At 38.9% G+C, this 20065-nt stretch overlaps 1 protein-coding gene across 5 annotated transcripts in view; it reads left to right on the top strand.

Moving 5' to 3' along the window:
• Positions 1 to 19691, top strand: part of LOC117338803 — a 48845-nt gene extending 29154 nt beyond the window's left edge. Inside the window, exons 4-13 of one of the 5 annotated variants that reach the window (XM_033900152.1) lie at positions 100 to 2099; positions 2629 to 2712; positions 7069 to 7161; positions 7954 to 8095; positions 8800 to 8929; positions 9601 to 9713; positions 10274 to 10372; positions 10939 to 10970; positions 18764 to 18887; positions 19356 to 19493. In XM_033900152.1, the coding sequence (XP_033756043.1) occupies positions 100 to 2099; positions 2629 to 2712; positions 7069 to 7161; positions 7954 to 8095; positions 8800 to 8929; positions 9601 to 9713; positions 10274 to 10372; positions 10939 to 10970; positions 18764 to 18887; positions 19356 to 19372 (2834 nt within the window). In that variant the 3' untranslated portion in view covers positions 19373 to 19493. Of the gene's footprint in view, positions 1 to 99; positions 2100 to 2628; positions 2713 to 7068; positions 7162 to 7953; positions 8096 to 8799; positions 8930 to 9600; positions 9714 to 10273; positions 10373 to 10938; positions 10971 to 13334; positions 17942 to 18763; positions 18888 to 19355 lie in introns of those variants that run through there. The other 4 variants (XM_033900153.1, XM_033900151.1, XM_033900154.1 and 1 more) reach the window with 4 other exon arrangements.
• The last annotated feature ends 374 nt before the right edge of the window (positions 19692 to 20065 follow it).

Here is a 20065-nt window from a genome sequence, read left to right as displayed (position 1 = left end):
GTTTACATTAACAGTTTTTCGACCGTGTCACCGTTCCTTGTAAATTTGTTTAGCTGTTAAACATTTTTTATACTTCTAAGTGAATTATTTACCATTTAGGTCGATCCCTCGTTCTGATGGGCGGGCAAGGTTCGGGACTAGCTTGCGCCACCTTAGAGACCGATGACGAAGTTACCATGACAGCACGGTTCAAAGACACTGTTGGCGGAGAGGTAGTTTTCCGTCAGCCCTCCGCCGACTACACCGCCCCAGTATCTATATACACAGACCTTTTCCACATTAAGAATACCACTGGTGCCTCCGATTTTTTTCTGAAATGGTCTATTTACGATAAAGAAATTCAGGACAGCGATAATGTAGCTAGCAGGTGCCAGAACCTGGGTAATGTGTTCAATCCAACGTCGTCAGCCGGATCAGGATGTTCTATGTCGGCTCAACAAAACTGCAAGGCTGGGGATTTAAGTGGAAAACATAACCCTGTGACCGTGTCGGTAATGAAGGGGGGAGGGGCAAAGCTGTTTCTGGACAGGGCGTTGAGTATTGGAGCTATGAATTCGGCCGAGGGTAAAACTCTAGTTGTTGAAACACCACAATCGGTTCCTTTGGCCTGCGCTAAAATCATCAAGTATACCACACGGAATGCAAAGGTTACGATAAGTAGGGATGACGTCAAAGGAACTGTATCATTTTCCCAGAAGTCTCCATTCGACTGGACGGAAGTAAGCGTTAATCTCACGGGCTTGGCTAACATGGCAGGCGGATATCATATCCACAACTACCCTGTTCCCCTTAAGATGATAAAAGGTCAAGAGATATGTGGCCAGGAGTATGTCGGTGGCCATTTTAATCCATTTGGTGTGGCCGGGGCTCTTCCAGCCCCGGGGGCGGGCACCAACGACCAATACGAGGTTGGGGATCTCAGTAACAAATACGGATTGCTGAACGGGCTGACAGAATTGAACATTGTTAAGATGGACTCCAACTTACCGTTATTTGGTGTTAACAGTGTGATTGGGCGTTCTGTGGTAATCCATAAACAAGTGGATGGATCTCGTTGGGTTTGTGCTACAATCGAAGCCGAGGCCAGTGTCATACAGGCAGTAGCGACCTTTAAGTATCCGGTCATCGGTTACATTTTCCTTCGCCAGCCCCAAATGAACGGGCCGCTTTCGGAAACCCAGATTTATATGGAGCTCGACTACAGTAATTCTGCTACGCCGACTTCCACAGCAAATCATAACTGGCACATCCACGTTGATCGTATTAACGAAGCCTTCGGAATGGACGTCTCCCAAAGATGTCTATCCGTCGGTGGTCACTATAACCCTTACTCTGTCGACTTAGGGGGCGATTACTCAACTCAATGTAGCCCGAATAATCCGTTACGCTGCGAGGTCGGCGATTTGTCCGGGAAACACGGAAAGCTTGGTGTAAGGACACCGGGCCGAGGAAAGTCCCGGATGTTCTTCACGGACGTCGACCTGCCTCTTTCGGGGCCAAACAGCGTGTTAGGTCGATCAATAGTTATACACAATGCCGATTCTGGGGCCCCTCGACTGGCATGTGCAAACCTCTACAATACTCCAGCCAGACTGACGAAGATAATGGACTGGTCGCAACAATCATACGCTGGCAAAACTGTGTTTAATTCTAACACTCCAGGCTTTCTGGACGGGCCGACGACCGTCAATGTGAATCTAAATGGACTTGATGGGATGGCTAGCGGGTATCACGTTCACAGTTACCCGGTCCCCTCTTCCGCTTCGTGTTCCGCCGCTGCAGTTGGCGGCCATTACAATCCCCTCTCTATTGTTGGATCTCCTGCTGACAAAACAGATGATATGTACGAAATTGGCGACTTAAGTGGAAAATATAACCATATGCTTGATGGCAAGACCAGTGTAGATTGGACTGGTGTCGATACAAATTTGCCCGTCAGGGGGAGCCACAGTGTGGTCGGACGCTCTGTCGTCGTCCATTTCGACAACGGAACCCGGTGGAAGTGCGGAAATATCGTGGAGGACACCACTACTTCCGGTGGCAAGATGTATACAGCAAAGACCGAGTTCAAAGGAGAAGTAGTTGGTAGCATTATAATGGTAAGTGTATTGGTGAAAATAAACTTTCAGTTTTTCCTTGTGTCCAGTAAATGCTTTCAAAATATAAGTCAAATATCTTCTTCTTTTTTGTTTGTTTGTTAAATAATCTTGCTACAGTTGATCAATACAAAAACATAAAGGAACAGTACGTGCTGCAAAGGTCAAGATCAATGTGAAAGTTGAAAGTTCACTAAGAATGGAGTGTGAGAGGTCAAAGGTCAAAGTCTTGAATTGACATATACTTTATCAAAGAAGTATTAATACAAACAAGTTTCGAATTTCCGATGGAATAGTAATAAGTCATTGAGTTAAAGCATTCGGGATTCTGAAGATGAAGATATAGCTTTATCGGCACAAAGTGTACTTGCACAATAATCAATTAATTGGTACGATGGAAATAACTTTGTTACGTGCACAGAGATGGATTGTTGGTAATTAGCATAATAATTCCGTTACTGTGATATAAACTCAGTGCCGTTGCCCAGACGTTGGTAGATAAATCACAGAGTATCCCGTTGCTATGTTACAGACCCAGTACAAGTACCCGGATGGTGGACTGAGTGACACAGGGATACTTATAGATTTGAAATACAAATCAGACAACACGTTGATTGTAAGTATTGTCTTCCTAATGTCATATTTCACAATACCATGTCTTTGTGTATGCAGCTCTTTGGCTTAAAAATGTGAAACTTAACTTAAAATAGATCTTTAAAAGAATCAGTTTATCTTCTTTGTCGGAGGTACAGTATAGAGCCCTATAGCGTTGTCGTCAATTATAATAAGAAAACGCTGATTAATATGCAAGAATAAAAAATGGTAATGCATGTACCATACCCTCTGTTAGTACTGAAGGCACAGACTTGGCACAACAGTATTTTTATGGAGAAGTGAACAACTGAATTACTGCCAGTAAGATACGTTCAGTAAAACCCTAGTCTAATACAACTGGTACTTATATGATAAGAGAGGGAAAATGCACGTCCAGACCGGGGTACGAACGCGGACCTCCGAATACTAGCCAATTGAGCTACCTGGTCGCCGATGATCGACCCAATCCAGTTTCGCTACATTCCTCCCTCCCTCAACAAAATCTTCGACCCCGGAGACACACACGATACCCTATACCACCTCCGTGGGTATTTAGTTGGGCGCCATATGTAATAGGAGAGGGGAAATGCACGTCGAGACCGGGGCTCGAACCCGGACCTCCGAATACTAGCCTGATGCTCTACCAATTGAGCTACCTGATCGCCGATGATCGACCCAGTCTAGTTCCGCTACACTTACAAGGTTTGGTGCTGCTAGCTTATAGTGTAGCTTATCAGACGAGGACTAGTAATTAAGAACTGGTTGTAGACAACAATACTGAAAAGGGCAAAAGCCTGTACTACTGAAGGCTTGGATGTCACTTTGTGGACGTGCCAAAAGCACACGTCACAAGGAAAATCACCTAGAGAGAGATTCTTATGCGATGACAAAGAAGAAGGTTCAAATTGAACGAGTAAGAGACTCGAGAGATTCCACTGACAGTTAATCACCCATAATGACCGAGGACACCGAAGTGCAAAGTCACATCCAATCGGAACCCCTCGTCATTTTCTACGAAACTACGTTCGCAGACGGAGGCGAGGTGTTCCGATTGAGTCACATCATGATAATGCATTGGCTAACATAGTATACGCCTACATCCGAGAGCCCCGAAAAGCCAATATATTGGCAATCACTGATTGGAATCCACGAATTGTACGAAAAGGAGGCACTCGTCCCAACAAAAAAACAAGAGGAAGTTTCTCAGAGAAGGGAAAAGGCAAACACGGAACCAACATGCATTTTGAACAGGAATTACAACATTTTTCCGGGTAATCCGGCTTCCCTGCACCTCCAAACCTGACACGCCCTTAAATGACCCTGGCTGTTAATAGGACGTTAAACAAAATAAACCAAACAAGATATTTCATCATTAGAAGATAAAAACTGAAATGTAAAATAAAATATTAGAAAAATTAAACTATATTAGAAAAATGTTGATAACTGTTACTATGAGGCAACCTGTCATATACCCGAGAGAGTTGTGAGGAGCTGAAACTCCAACAGACTTGGAAGCTGTTGTCACAGACTCAGCGAAAGAAGATTTTCGGGTTTAGGCTAATGCAGTAAATACTGTTAGGATAGTCTACCGCTGCACACATGAAGGCTTACACAAGGTAGGCAGACTTCCTGAAATATGGACAAAAGATTTTAAAAGAAAAGTGTTTCAAGACTCCAAGAGTCCGTCCTTACATATATACAAGGCTTATAGTCTCGGTACATTCATCCCTAGAAAGAGCAATGCCCAAAGTCGCCATATACATGTACCCACAGACTCACAGACGAGGGAGTAGGAAGTGAAAGTAGACACCAGTTGAAATGTACACCTGTATATGTCTAAAAGAAACATCATCTTTCAAGAGTCTGTATTACACCTTAACATAGTGTTGGGTGTTCTTTTCATTTCAGTGAAATTTACACCATCAGGTGTTTTCGGGGGATTACCCCGGAAATTTGATATTTCGAGTTGATTCTTCAATTAAAAAAAACAAACAAAAAAACATCTATGACATTGGGCAGTATTTGACATCACAATTCACATGTTGGTGTGGCTTCATCTTCAGAGATGAGCCATACTATGTTTAGGTTTGTATAAGCCTAATGTATACAATAAGGAAAACCTCAATACAATTCTTAACATTTTGACTGTCCCGCAATACAGTACAAAGTTCAGACGAATGTGCCGATTCTTAGTTTTACCAAAAGTTTGAAACAATATTTATTTTTCGCGGACATCAAATGAAACGAATAATAATTTTCTATATTAGTTTTATTTTCAGGATAATACATTTTCGTAATTTTATTCTAAACACGAAAATAAAAACTTCAAAAGAAAATTTGCATTATACCGTCGGTTTTTGAAAATAAAATTATTTGGAACATGTTGTGACGCGTTTGGATAAGGTCATATAACATAATACCGTTGATATATAATATCTATTTTTTTTTTTTACTTTACTATTTGTCTTTATTTTGTACTTCCTGCTCAATGTTGAGATTATGTTGGTGATAGCAGTTTGTGAGATGTCACAAAGGACATGCATTTAAGCTTCTCTGTCGCCACGTGTAATATAATTAAACTTGTAAATCTAGCTATTTTCTACGTGAATGCACGATACAAACGCATCATGTGTCTTGAATCTCCCACAATAATACCTGTAATCCAGTATACATTTGAATAAGTTTAAATTGTCCTCAGACGGTAAATTTCCCTGTGCCATGTGTTATTTACGTCAGTCTGTCCGACAGAAATCGTTATTTAATGGTCCCGATAAATAGTTATGTCTCTCTGAGAACTCTGCTCTTTTCTGTGTATTTGATATTGATTGCTCTGTGACGTCTTGTGTTGAATATTGCCACGTATAATGTACTTAAAGTTTTCAACGATGACTGCACTAACTGCATGTGTATTTTTCATCTTGTAATCCTTACATTTTAAAGATGTTGTATATTGTAAACAAATGTATTTGTCAATTTTAAAGATTCTTTTCAGCACAAAGGCGATAAACTATTTCTCTCTCTTGTGCATGTTGTGGCTGTGTACAATTTTCTCGACTTCCCGTCTGTATTTTAAGTAAATTTCGGAATTTATGCAAATCGTGTGTCGAAACTGCAATAGATGGCAGAACAATGATGTGACGTCACATACAAATGAATAATAGGAATTAATGTTGTTAATGATAAATATAGACACAGCATTTGAATTCAGCTGAGCCTCGTTAAGGATAGAGAGAGAAAAGCTCGCTCTTGACAAATACAACGCGTTTAATTTCTACTGAATAAAACCACAATGAACATCACGAATGCATTTAAATCCTTGTGTACTATCGGAATGCCTGTGCTTTTTATGTTAAATCAATATAATTTTATTACAGTGTATTCAACCCCAACCTGTACATGTATCCATTCGAGACTGACCGAGATGTATGTCACTCCGATAAGATACTAGCTTTACCACAGGGGCTTGGCACGATTTTCCAAATGATAGTCCATATATATATGTATATAGTATACTATATACATATATATATAAATCGTGCCAAGCCCCTGTGAGCTTTACTTCCTTACAGCTCGCCTAAGGAGAACTTTCTTAGCGTGTAACAGTCAATGAAAGGTCTTAGTTCAACCTAAGTGTAGACATTGTAATAAAAATACGTTTAAATCGTTACAAACCCACGGTACTATTGAAGAACTGTTGTGATCGCAATCACATCCACTGGAAATTCCTCGACACAAAAACTTTGAATCGGTCCCTATTGTTGATAATTTATTTTGACGGGCGTTAAACATGATAACGAGATAGTGTCCACTATCTAGAATGACATTCGTCTGCCATCACTTTGACCGCCATTGATGGCGCCGTAGAAACCCCCTGCCCCAAGTTAATTATATTTTAAAGATAAAAGTCCACCCAAACTACAAAATAAAGCACACGTGTACAAATAATTGAGAATTTACACGTATACCTGGTCCCTGTGTTACCATACGTATGTACTATTGATTTTGGTTTAGTCTGTTCGTCTACAATTTTAAACCTGATTTTGCACAGCATGATCTGCTTTTGGCTTCAGACCCAACACCTGTTCAGAATAATATATCATTAATGAAATGTAAAAAAAAGTCCGTGTCCAGTTCATCCTATCTATATACAGCGAATATAAAAATAATCAGAAACAGCCAGATTCGAAAAAGGTATAAGCGCTTTACTCTTTAGGCCAAAACATTAGCAGCATATTATATGTAGATATTGATTGTGTTTAATACACGGACGTGCAATGTATGGTTGCTTGAAATAAAATCTATCATATACAGTTTGAGCGACATTTTACATGCATGTTGTATGTGATTTAATGGAATAAGTATTAACGTTATTTTGCAGTCCAGAGGTCATCGATGGCACGTGCATGAAAAGCCAATGACAGGAGACTGCAACAGTGCCGGTCCACACTACAATCCCTTCATGGTCGACATGGTACGTATGCAGGGGCGATAACTACCGCTATTAAAGTTCAAACTAAAGTCATGCCATTTTAGCTAGACGGTACGAAATACCGGGGAACTATTTATAAAGCTAAGTTAAACGTTTTTGTTTTATAAAAGTGTTCTTTTACTTATTATGAGGATAGAACGAATGTATTTTACATGCGTATTCCTTGCGACAATATCTTTCTATTAATACTACATTAACGAACCTGTTGATTTTCACCGTGACCTTTGACCTACCTTGAATGTAGACAAAAAAAATTATATTTGCCACGTATGTTCCTTGTGACAAGACCTTTCTATTGGCACTACTACATTCACGAACCCGTAGACCTTGACGGTGACCTTTGACATACTTCGAAAAATGTTACCTTCGTCACAGTATGTTAACTCTATGAGATAAGGCGGCTCTCCTGTTTGCCATGTGTGTTCCTAGTCACAAATCATTTCCATTGGTACTTCATTTGTTGGCCTGCTAGACTTGAATGTGACATTTGACCTACTTTCAAACTTCAATCTTGGCCATAGTACATATTTTGTATGTTTGTTGAAACTAATTTTGCGCGCCTGCTGACATTGACAATGGCATTTGACCTACTTTAAAAAAACGAATTCTGAATTTCAACCCGAGAGCTATGTTGTCCTGTGACAACTATTGTTCTAGACAAGTCTTTTAAGTTAAACCCCAAATGACATCATCACAGGGGAATTATTTAAGATAAATTAGGATAATTTCTGTAGACAGTGTATACAACTTTTAAAATGTTGTTTGTGTATACAGACTAATTACACCGAGTGTTCCCCTTACAATCCCCTACGGTGTGAAGCGGGTGACCTGTCCTCTAAAACAGCCGTGTATGACATCGGAGATGGCAAGCGATTCTATACCGATGTCAACCTCAATATCATCGACGACTTCGGAGGTGAGATTAGCAAGTCAACATGTCTTAGCTCGGCAACGAGTGCCTTTTGATCGAAGAAATATTTCTTCTTTTTCTTCTTCTTCTTCTTCTTCTTCTTCTTCTTCTTCTTGAATGTAAACTGGGTTTTTAAAAATAAGATACCACACCAGTAAACAGCAACAGCAAATATTTCTTGATTTGAATGCAGTTTATAACTTCAATGAGAAGCTGCGAGGGCTCAGTCGGTAGATATTGGGATCAATACAACCTCTGGTGAAGGTCAAGGTCAATGGTAGGTTGTGTATCATGGCCCGTCCGGTGATGTCACTCGGTAGCCACCATGTACTATAAAGACAAACCGTCTCAAACTGCCCTGACTGAGGGTTCGGCGATAAACCCTGTACAGAAACAAAATCAACATTCATATTTATGTTGGTGATCATATCAGGGTAATCAGTAAATAAATGTTAAATGTTATTTTTTCAAGTATGTGTAATCTGTTATTACACTACACGTGAGAAGTGTGTATGATGTAACGTATTGTCAGAAAGGTTACATTTATTCCGAAACTGTCCGGATCCAATCTGTTGTCATTTAGTCACGCCTCGCAAGTGAAGATATTTTAAAGATGCTGTGATGATCTTTCTGTCAAATCTCATATTAAATGTAAACATGTATAGAATCACTGGACACACATTTTACCTTGTTGTTACTGTCTCCTCCAGTCGTCGGTCGGTCTATAGTCGTACACCAAGCCAATAATGGCGGCCCAAGGTTCGTGTGTGGCGACATCATACCGGAAAACAGTTACACGGAGAGGATGAGTTTCCATTCCAGTACAACCATGGTCGATAAGTAAGTATTATAAAATATGATGAAAGGTGACAAGATTATTATATTGTTGATATAAATATGTATACATCCATGTATGTGCAAGGGGCAGATAATTCAAATGTTTATACACAAATGTATGATAGATAAGGGATAGATAACCATTCTTATCATATAGGTATATACATGTATGCACATTCATCCATGGTGTCGGATTAGGCAGGTTTCATTGTAAAGAATTAGACCTGCCTAAGTGATCCCCTGAATTAAAAGACTCCATCTTATATGTGACCATATCCCCCCTCGGTGCTATTCAAAATACTAGATACTTGAACATGGACTAAGAGACCACTAGCCCGAGTTTCCTCTGGCCCTGACACCATGTCTGGTGGTGGTGTCAGGGCTAGAGGAAACTCGGGCTAAGAGACCACCTGCCATTTGTGATATTTGTATTGTCTCCCTTGAACGGTCACATGACAAAATTTAAATGCACAGTAGAAAGAAACTAGTGCCAATTAGTATGTAAAAGGGGAAGATAACTCATGTACTATTCTATTGTATAAATAGACAAAAGTATATAAAGGAGACGGAAACATAACTTTAATTGGGGAAAAAGAAAATATTGAGTAATTGTATGTCATTATCAGTCATTGTTTCATTGTGATATCGATAATGTCACGTGTCTGTACCGATAGGTCGGCTCTGGTGGCAACAGTCGCTGCCGCGCTTCAATCCCGGCCGTACAACATGGCGGTGATGCAGATGTCGGACGGACCCGGTTGTGTGGACGTGGACGTCATGTTTACAGGTAGCTACACCTATATTCATACCGACATAGGTGTAAAGAAGATATAGTTATTTCTATATCCCGTGCACGCCTAACGGAAATTAATGGGATTTGAAAGTCATTGCAATATATAGTTGAAGACCTTTTGACCGGAGGTGTAGTTTATAATTGTAAGGTACATCCATTAGTCAATGTCTAGGTTGGCACACCCCTTAGCCAATGTCTAGGTTGGCACACCCCTTAGCCAATGTCTAGGTTGGCACACCCCTTAGCCAATGTCTTGGTCGGTATACCTATTAGCGAATGCAAAGAGTATTTTGTTGGTGATTATCAAAAGTAGTCAGGAAACATTAAATAAAAAATAAAAAAATATGACAATCGTACCCTAATAGTAATGAAAATTTATAATAATCGTCAATCACAAGATTACTGAGCGGGCGAATGCTAGTTGAAACGAAGTACATGTAGATGTATGGGGAGAGTATACAACCGTACATAGCCATTCTTATATGTCAGCCAATTATTTTGACGTCAAAACGTTATGAAAATGTCAGCAGTTTTAATATTTTTTGTCTTATCAGGATCGAATGCTGAAGAAATGCGGTCGGACCTCCACTCAATGGTGATGCGCGAGGACTCAAAATTAGGCGTGTACACGCCTACTGCCATCTGTCGGGCAGGTAAGGATAGAATTTTAAGGTCCCACCACACCGCCATAGACTGTCTCGTTTCAGAACGTCATGCTCCACATACGAACTTGTCTGCTGGATAGAAATACAGTGTAGTATTAGAAGCTATAATGACAATGCAGATTTTTTTTAAATCGGTTGATCTTTGTTCGCCCATCCGAAATTGTAATATGATATGCAGTCATGGTGTACTTTTTTACTATTTGTCCAATATCAAGGTCATGTCGTTTGGGATTCAGCGCGTGACTGCTCACATATTATAGTTTCAGTTCCATTCATGACATATAATTCCATTGTATAAAGATGTCAGAAGAAAATAAGATGGTGAATATCTCCCCTAAATGTCCTTTTACAGGAGTAAATTGCTGTCGTTCAACGTAGCTTGGTCAGATCAAGCTGGGTTAAGGAGTCATATGTCTGGCGTATATTGGTACAGGGATTCCGTCATCATATCATTCATTTTTATGTTCTTTGAGATTTTCATCTTGCATGCAGTTATCATATGTCCATTTGGTGATGATTTTGTAAATTTGTGTACAATCATGTTACTGTTACAGCGAAAGTCTACAATGTCGTAAAGCCCACAGGAGTAAGTTATATACTGACATTGTGTTCGTAGTTAGTTATATAGTAACAGGCGCTCAGCAAAGAAACCATACCCAACAATATATAATATACATAAGATCCGTCTTTTATATCATTGCTGATGAGTTCGTTAACAGACACAAACTATTTATGACCTCGGTCATTGTGGGCGAGTTCGTTAACAGACACAAACTATTTATGACCTCGGTCATTGTGGGCGAGTTCGTTAACAGACACAAACTATTTATGACCTCGGTCATTGTGAACGAGTTCGTTAACAGACACAAACTATTTATGACCTCGGTCATTGTGGGCGAGTTCGTTAACAGACACAAACTATATATGACCTTGGTCATTGTGGATGAGTTCGTTAACAGAAACAAACTATATATGACCTCGGTCATTTTGAGCGAGTTCGTTAACAGACACAAACTACATATGACCTCAATCATTGTGGGTGAGTTCGTTAACAGACACAAACTACATATCACCTCGGTCATTGTGGGCGAGTTCGTTAACACACAAACTATATATGACCTCGGTCATTTTGGGGATGCTAAACGCCGAACAAAATAACTCAAATTAACTCCCCAATTCTAACTTAACTCAGACTCGGTGACCCAATGTAAATTTTACCGAAAATAAATTATGTATTTTAACTCAAGTTCATTCTATCCATTCTAGATTTACTCAAGTTCACTCTCTCAATTCTAAATTTACTCAAAATCACTTCCTCCATTCCAACTTTGAGTAAACTCAAACTCGCTTCCTCCATTCCAACTTTGAGTAACTCAAACTCCCTCCTCTATTCCAACTTTGAGTAACTTAAACTCGCTTCCTCAATTACAACTTTGAGTTAACTCAAACTCACTTGCTCCATTCCAACTTTGAGTAAACTTAAGCTCACTTGCTCCATTCCAACTTTGAGTAAACTCACTTGTTCCATTCTTGATTTACTCATAATCACTTCATCATAGCTAACGATACTTGAGCTCACTGAATGCTAAGTACATTACCAATCACCACATTACCTTAAACCACTCCCACAATCCACTCCTACAAACCACTCCCTCAAACCACTCCCTCAAACCATTCCCTCAAACCACTCCCTCAAACCGCTCCCTCAAACCATTCCCTCAAACCACTCCCACAAACCATCCTTCGAACCACTCCATCAATTCACTCCCTCAAACCACTCCTTCAAACCACTCCCTCAAACCACTCCCTCAAACAACTCCCTCAAAGCCCTCTCTCAAACCACTCCCTCAAACCACTCCCCCAATCCACTCCCTCAAACCAGGCCCTCAAACCGCTCCCTCAAACCACTCCCTCAAACCACTCCCTCAATCCACTTTCTCAAACCACTCCCTCAAACCACTCCCTCAAACCACTCCCCCAATCCACTCCCTCAAACCACTCCCTCAAACCTCCCTCAAACCACTCCCTCAAACCACTCCCTCAAACAACTCCCTCAATCCACTTTCTCAAACCACTCCCTCAAACCACTCCCCCAATCCACTCCCTCAGACCACTCCCTCAAACCACTCCTTCAAACCACTCCCTCAAACCACTCCCTCAAACCACTCCCTCAAACAACTCCCTCAATCCACTTTCTCAAACCACTCCCTCAAACCACTCCCCCAATCCACTCCCTCAATCCACTCCCTCAAGCCACTCCCTCAAACCACTCCCTCAAACCACTCCCTCAAACCACTCCCTTAATCCACTCCCTCAAGCCCCTCCCTCAAACCACTCCCTCAAACCACTCCCTCAAGCCACTCCCTCAAACCACTCCCTCAACCCACTCCCTCAAACCACTCCCTCAAACCACTTCCCCAATCCACTCCCTCAAACCGCTCCCTCAAACCACTCCCTTAATCCACTCCCTCAAGCCCCTCCCTCCCTCAAACCACTCCCTCAAACCACTCCCTTAATCATTTAAAACTCATTTCAAAACGAACCTTGGTGTTTTGACTGGTTTCGTTATGAGCGCCTGTATACTATTTAAGACGCATGCATCGACACATAATATCAAATACGCATATTTAAGGTTCGGTAGCTTCCTGGAATGAGATGGCGTTTTTTTTTTGCTGGTGTGGTGGGTCAACATATATTATTATTTACCAGCTGATGGCGCGCGCCAGGGACATGGGTGGTTGGCATGTTTGTGTGCTTCATATAACTTACGTCGCGGCATTATCTCAGGTACATGTAATAATTCATTATGTTTCATGATCACTGTAACAAATACGGCGACGAAGGATTTTCGTCTGTTAGCTGTCTGGGTTTTTATGTGCATGATTATTCACCAAAAAAATATCCCGCTTACCCGACACGTGATTAACACTTGTCCTTGTTTCGTTTTCAGCTGGATTTTCTATTTCGTTGGTGGCTGTTCTTCTTTCCTTATTCCTCCAGCGCCTGATGTCCCGGGTTTAGGAACACTTCCGCCTAATTTTCACGTGCCTCTTCGTCAGACTGTTCAAAACAAAATCGTTATTATATGACATTAATGAGCTCTCAACACCACATATGTCTTCAAGTGCCTACAAATGTGATCATAGACATCAGTATGTTTGATATATGGGCCGACAACAAGTGTCGACCCGACGTTGTGTTCGTCAGATATAAACGACTTTGCCCCGTACATTTATGACGTCACAAGACATATACTTAATAAAATACAGTGGTCAAGAGTGTCAATAACATTGATAGATATCATGAGGTCATTTACATCATAGTCGTCTTCCACTTGACCATGACGTAGAACTGACTGCCTGGTTGTTGTTGGCGTGGTTATAGCAGCTTTGTACATAAACCTTAAATTATTTTGCCATGTAATTATAGAGAAATAATAATGTTTACTACAATAGTGCTATAGACATTTAACGTACTGTGAAGGAAGCAATCGCAACGTATCGGCAATTTCCGTGAATTCTCCGAACCTTAACGGAATGAGCCGAGGTGTTGCGATTGAGATATATAAGCAGTGTGTGTTTGGGTGTTGTATGAGGTCGTACTTCGGCCAAAACATGTGTGTTGGAAGAATGATCCTAACTTTAGTGTCGTTATTTTCAGGTTGTAGCCAAGATATTGTTTTATTGATCTTTATATCGGAAACTACAAGTAAATAGAACGAGCCATCGATATAAAACTTCGCAGTGGAGCATTAACCGTTTCTACAGTACAACCATTTATATCTCTGAGTTTATTTTGAATAACATGTACATTCAAGCATGAGGTACAAGAGCAATTCTATTTGACAACATTAAAATACTAAGGTCTCGCGCAGATGGTGGTATAATGTACAGGAGGCAACTTTCATGTGATTGGCAGAATTATATCGTGTATTAGGGTGGTAACTTACATAAATATAGATTTATGTGTAAGGGAGATAACTCCTTCAAGGTATGCCAAATCTCAACATTTCAATGAAATTTCCGACGATCTTTGAAAACCAACTTGCAAACTTGAGTGAATTTTTGGAAGATTGCTGGAAATTCACCCAAGTTGTTGCCATTGGAGTTGCGCTGTAATGAGTCAAATCATCTAAACGGTTGGGTATTCTCCCAAAAGAATGTAGATCGGGCGTTAGATCCGTGCGATGTATATTTGATGGCCAATTATCACTTAAGTGACCAAGGACACCGCTAACATTTAAACACGCCCATCCTTTCTGTTTAAATTGACGAGTCGATGTTGCTACGATGATTGTATAGAAGCGCGTTGGTATGCGAGATGGTATGTGTATGAACTTTGACGGTAGCTTGGTATGCATGGCTTTTTCCTTCACATGGATATTGGCTTCATAGACCTCACTGCTGTTTAGTCCTTCACATAGTATAAAAACTAAAACGTGTCATAATCCCAAAGTCCCGTGATACAACAATACACAGGTACATTGTGGCCATTCCAGTGTTATCTAAACAGTTTGACAAGATATAATGATAGGATTTTGCTTTCTTGCTAGCCTTCAATTCTTCTATTCAAGTTCTTGTGATATTAACATATCCGTTTCCTCGGGTTTTACGTTGAAATGTTACATTTAAAATCATCAGATCCGGTTCACGATCAGGCTTATTCCGATATATCAACGAACACGTACAGATCTGCTGCCAATCCATTTTGCCGATACTAGCCCGATTTTCCTTCGACCCAAACACCAGACGCTGGACATTTGACAGTGATTTTAACCATCCGGACATCCATCTGTCTAAATGTCGAACGTCAGGGGTTGGGTTCAGAGGTAGTTTGGGCTGTATCTAATGTCAACATCTCACACCCATATATGTACATATTGTATATATCCTTGTACGACTCTTGTCAGCACAAACATTGATATTGGGGTAATTAAGTTTTTTTGTGGATTCTTTTCTTCGTTAATTTTGAGAAATGGCGATAACTCATTAAAACCGTATCTTATGATATGAACAAATTTTCACTCATTCAAACATAATTTTATATTATCATTCCTTCATTGGTTTTAGTTGGAGGAGGGGAGGGTCTCAGAAAAGCTGGTGTTCAGCTAAAACAAAGGTTGAACATGCCAAACGTGATATTATACATACATTTGTATTTAGAATAAGACCAAAATTTTCGTATAGAAATGTAAGATTTTGATGGTTTGGTGATAACTCCTTCAATAATCTTAACACACCTTCACTAAAGAATAAATTTAACAAATGAAAATAAATTTGTTTACCTCATTCATTTTTTCGCAGTCGTTTACGTCATAGTTTGGACACAGGAACACATAATTCTTGTTATTTAGTTTAGCTAACATGAACAAATATCTATTTCTCTATTCATTTTGTTTTCATTTATCAACAAAATAAACCCCGATATTATAAACAGGGACATTTTAATACTACTTTATATCTGGTTTCTTTTTGTTAATCCTGTCGCGTGACATCCTAATCACCACGTGATACTGTCACGTGACAGAACTAATGCAATTCAATTTGTCATGTGATATAAGATTATTTCAAAAAATATGTTTCAGCATTATTTAATGATATTCAAATAAATTATGATATTCGGAAATTTCGTCATAGTTAATTTAGTGAATAGTTGGTGTTTTTAGGTCACCTGAGACGAAGTCACAGTTGACCTATGACCTTTTGTCCGGCGTCGTGCGTCATAAACAATTTACATTTTCGACTTCTTCTCAAAAACCGTTGAACCAAATTTAATGAAATGTGCCAGGAGGCTTCCATGGTCAAAGGTCAACAAAAATCGTGAATTGTATGGTCCCGACCCCCCAAGGGCCCGAGAGGCGGGGCCAAAAAGCGTCAACTTGGCTAAAATAAAAAAAAAATTGAAAAATTCTCAACTCCCAGATATGGTATAATCAAATACTCTTTACAGATAGAAAGGTCTGAAGGTCCTTTACTCAAATTATGAATTTCATGACCCTGGGGTATCACGTTTCCCTCTGGAAAGGGGTAAAGTTTACTATAGTTTATATAGGAAATTCATATTTTTGAACATTATTTGTTCCAATTGCCATTAGAAATGACACAAAATTTGTTAGAATTATCAGTATGGGATATCTGTTGAAAAGTACTTGTATATTGGCTCTGACTGACCCCCTGGGCTGATGGACGGGGCCAAAAATGGTCAAATTAACTGAAATATTTCAAAACTCAGGTGACCTTTAAAGCTGATGGCCCTCTCGTTTCATATTAAATATGTAATCCTGATGTAATATCGTGATGTACTAGATTTTTTCTTCGCATACACGGATTATATATAAATATGTACATTTATTCGTTAAAATTTGATAGTTTATAAATGTTGCAAATAAACGATTTTTTGTATCAAAAGAAATTATAGTTGTGTATTGGAATCGTCGCAAGGATTTGTCAAAAATCTTTTTCAACTGATGTCTGTACAGACTTATTCTGACAACATACATTTGATATGTACAGGATTTACAATCATTTGGCAGTCAGCTCATGATACAATATACATCCTTATGATTATATTTTTTTGAATAATCTTATTTTTTCTTTCAAAACGATATTTTTGTCTTATGTTCATGCCCCTGATCTAATTCACATAGAAATCGTTAAACTGTCGCTGTGCTCGCCATCAATATTTGTACTAGTACTGTATATGGAAGGAATATTTTCCCACCTTTAACCGTGAATGGTCTTTATATATTTGTTTACATTTTTATTTGGCAGCAAAGACACGTGATAATATCATTTTAAATGAGAACGTTATAACTGTCAAGCATAAAATTATTTTCAATCAAATAAAAATCCGCACATGGGGGCGCTTTTGTAAGGGCAACAACTCCTGTTTGTGACGGTACGAATTAAAAGCGCGACGCTTTAAAAACAAAATGAGGGAAAGTCATTTATGATTTTGAACAAGGTCATCGTCACTATATAGTATATATAGAATGTTGACTTTATCGCTAGACGTTCTTCTTCGATTCCCATAAGCATGTTCAGTAAAAAAAAAAAGAAAATAAATAAATAAATAGAAAAAAAAATCTAATTGTGAAATTTCACATAAGCTACTCGTTCAAAACATCACATCTTATTAAAGTTTGGTTTAGAATATCTTGTGAATATACATTAAATGCAAGGCCATTATTTTTATATGTGGTATTTTTGATCACTTATAGCCGAAAGAGTGTTTATATGGCCCGTGTTGCCTCATTGATACGTAACTTGGTTTAATAGAACACTCGACGTACACCGTTTGAAGTTATTAAAAACACATTTAGGTTATTTTGTGTACTTAAAAGTGAATAAGAGACCTGCTACTGTCATTTAAGACTGAACTGTCACATACATCAATTTCATAAACGACAGCTCTAGTTATTATAAAATAGTTCAGCTTGAGTCACGTGTACAAGCTATATTTCACCTCAAACGGACAGAATGCTGCGGTCACAATTTTCAATATGGCGGCGGTTTGTTGAGGATCTTGGATCTGTAAAATAAAGTCACTTACCTTATATTTTATTTGTTTCCCTGTTATTCGATAATTATTTCTTGAATTCAATCTGATATGGAGACATCTGTTGACAGGAATGTTCGCGGCAAGCCCACTCAACTCGCATCTTTCATTCTGTGAAATTGATTCCATGCTTGTCTCTGTGGTTTTCAATGCGTTGGCTATGTCAGCATTTCATCCTGTCATCTTCCAAAATACGGACTAATCTTTTTGACACTTGAATGCCGAACGTTTTCGTTAATCTTTATTTGGGGAATTTTTTAATGTCAAATTGGCAATAGTTTCTTTCTGCCTCTGTTCCTGATGCATAATTTCCGCCACAAAACTACAGGAGCAGACGACACAATGACGGATTCGTCGTATAGCCTGTTTCTGAAAAGTCGTTTTAAAAATGCACGACAGCGGCATGCATAGGGAACTGTATCGTTGTTAAGCCTAATTTCCTTAGGATATTTTCTTTGATAATCGACCAATTTTATTGTACAATGAACTAAAAAGAGACGTCTAGAATACTAGATAACAGACGGAACACGAAACTCGGACATTTATTTATTACTTGGTAGCTTATTTCAGTAGCAAACATACAATGTATATCATATTAGTCTCATCAACATACACCGTCATACCTGTATTTTTTGATTTATTTATTTTTTTATCTATTTATTTATTTTATGTTTACTTATTTATATATTTTTAATTACGTACAAGATCAAATGCAATCTGCGTTAGGATTTAAAAAGAATGAAACAAAAACAAAATATCGTTGAGAACAAAATATGCAATGAAATAAAATCTCCACTATTTTAAAACATTTTCTTTTCAAAGGATTTGATGAACAGACTATGCTTCACTGGCCATGTATCTGATGAAGGCGACATTGTAGTCATCGAAACTGCATGCTTAAAACCCAACACTGGTGATGATATACGAACCAATGTACACTTAAATGGTTGTTGTGGTTTTCAGTTAAAACTTATTTTATTGTCTTTTGAACAAAAGGATAGGGCACAAGTTTTTTTGCAACTTATAAAATCCCTCTTCCAATATACAATTAAACAATACAACATTCAATGGCCTAGACAATATTGATAAATTTACATAATAACACATTTTATATTTATTTATAAATATGTATATTTTAAAATCTTTCATATCTTAAAATCTGTTATTGTGGTGTCCAGCATTGGTCCCTGATAATCATATTACTATTTAGCATTCATGAAAGTAACCCAAAACTTTAAACGCCCTTTTGACTGAATAGTGTTCTGAAATTTAATAGTTCCAGAAACAAAATAAACATTTTTTTCTACATTTTTCTTAGAAATACTAAATTTAACTATACAGTATACATGTACTTATATCATCCAAGTTGTTATTCAATTCATTGCATTTCATGCCCTCGTGTCTAATTTTGCAGACAAAACCACGTCATAGCACTGATGACAGAAAGCGAACCAAGAACACCCGGAAGTCTTTGAACAGAGAACGTGTAGGTAAAGCTAAAGGGAAACGTATTTCACCTGAGGTGGTAGCCATTGTTTCCAAGTACGCTCGTATATTTAGAATCCGCCAACAGGTGGCGCGCAGGAAAATACACCTGTTGACTTATAAAGGTCACGTGTGCTTCGGGCGTCGGGGATACCGGGTGTGCTGTCGGAAAGCACGTGACCAAATCAGTGGCGCCCCCGTCGTTTGTCAAACGCTGGTAGCGAGGAGGTACCAGCATTAATAAAGGAAAATACAATTTATAAAAGTTTGTTTGGAAATTAATTTCTTTATACTTCTTTGAGAAAATACCACGTGACATGTGACTAACACTGTCGTCCTCTGTCGGGATATGAGAGAGAGAGAGAGAGAGAGAGAGAGTACGTGTGTGTCTGCTGTCGCTGTTTGGCTAAACATTCATAAGTGCATGCTAGCGGAAAGAAATCCAGTGATCATCGACACTGTCGCCCTCTGGTGGCAGGTAACTTATTAGAAAAATAAGGTTGCCGTAGATTGCCAAAATATCTGACGAGAATACTGCAAAACAAGATTTAATGTTTTTGTAGGAATCAAACATGGAAGGCCAGAAAAGATTTCGAGATGAATCTAGTAGTTGAGGCTGAACAGAACTAAAAGCTATAT

This window comes from Pecten maximus, chromosome 12 (assembly GCF_902652985.1).
Source record: "Pecten maximus chromosome 12, xPecMax1.1, whole genome shotgun sequence".
Classification (NCBI taxonomy): Eukaryota; Metazoa; Mollusca; class Bivalvia; order Pectinida; family Pectinidae; genus Pecten; species Pecten maximus.
Note: the sequence above shows the minus strand (reverse complement) of the source record. Positions and strands in the feature narration are given on the sequence as shown.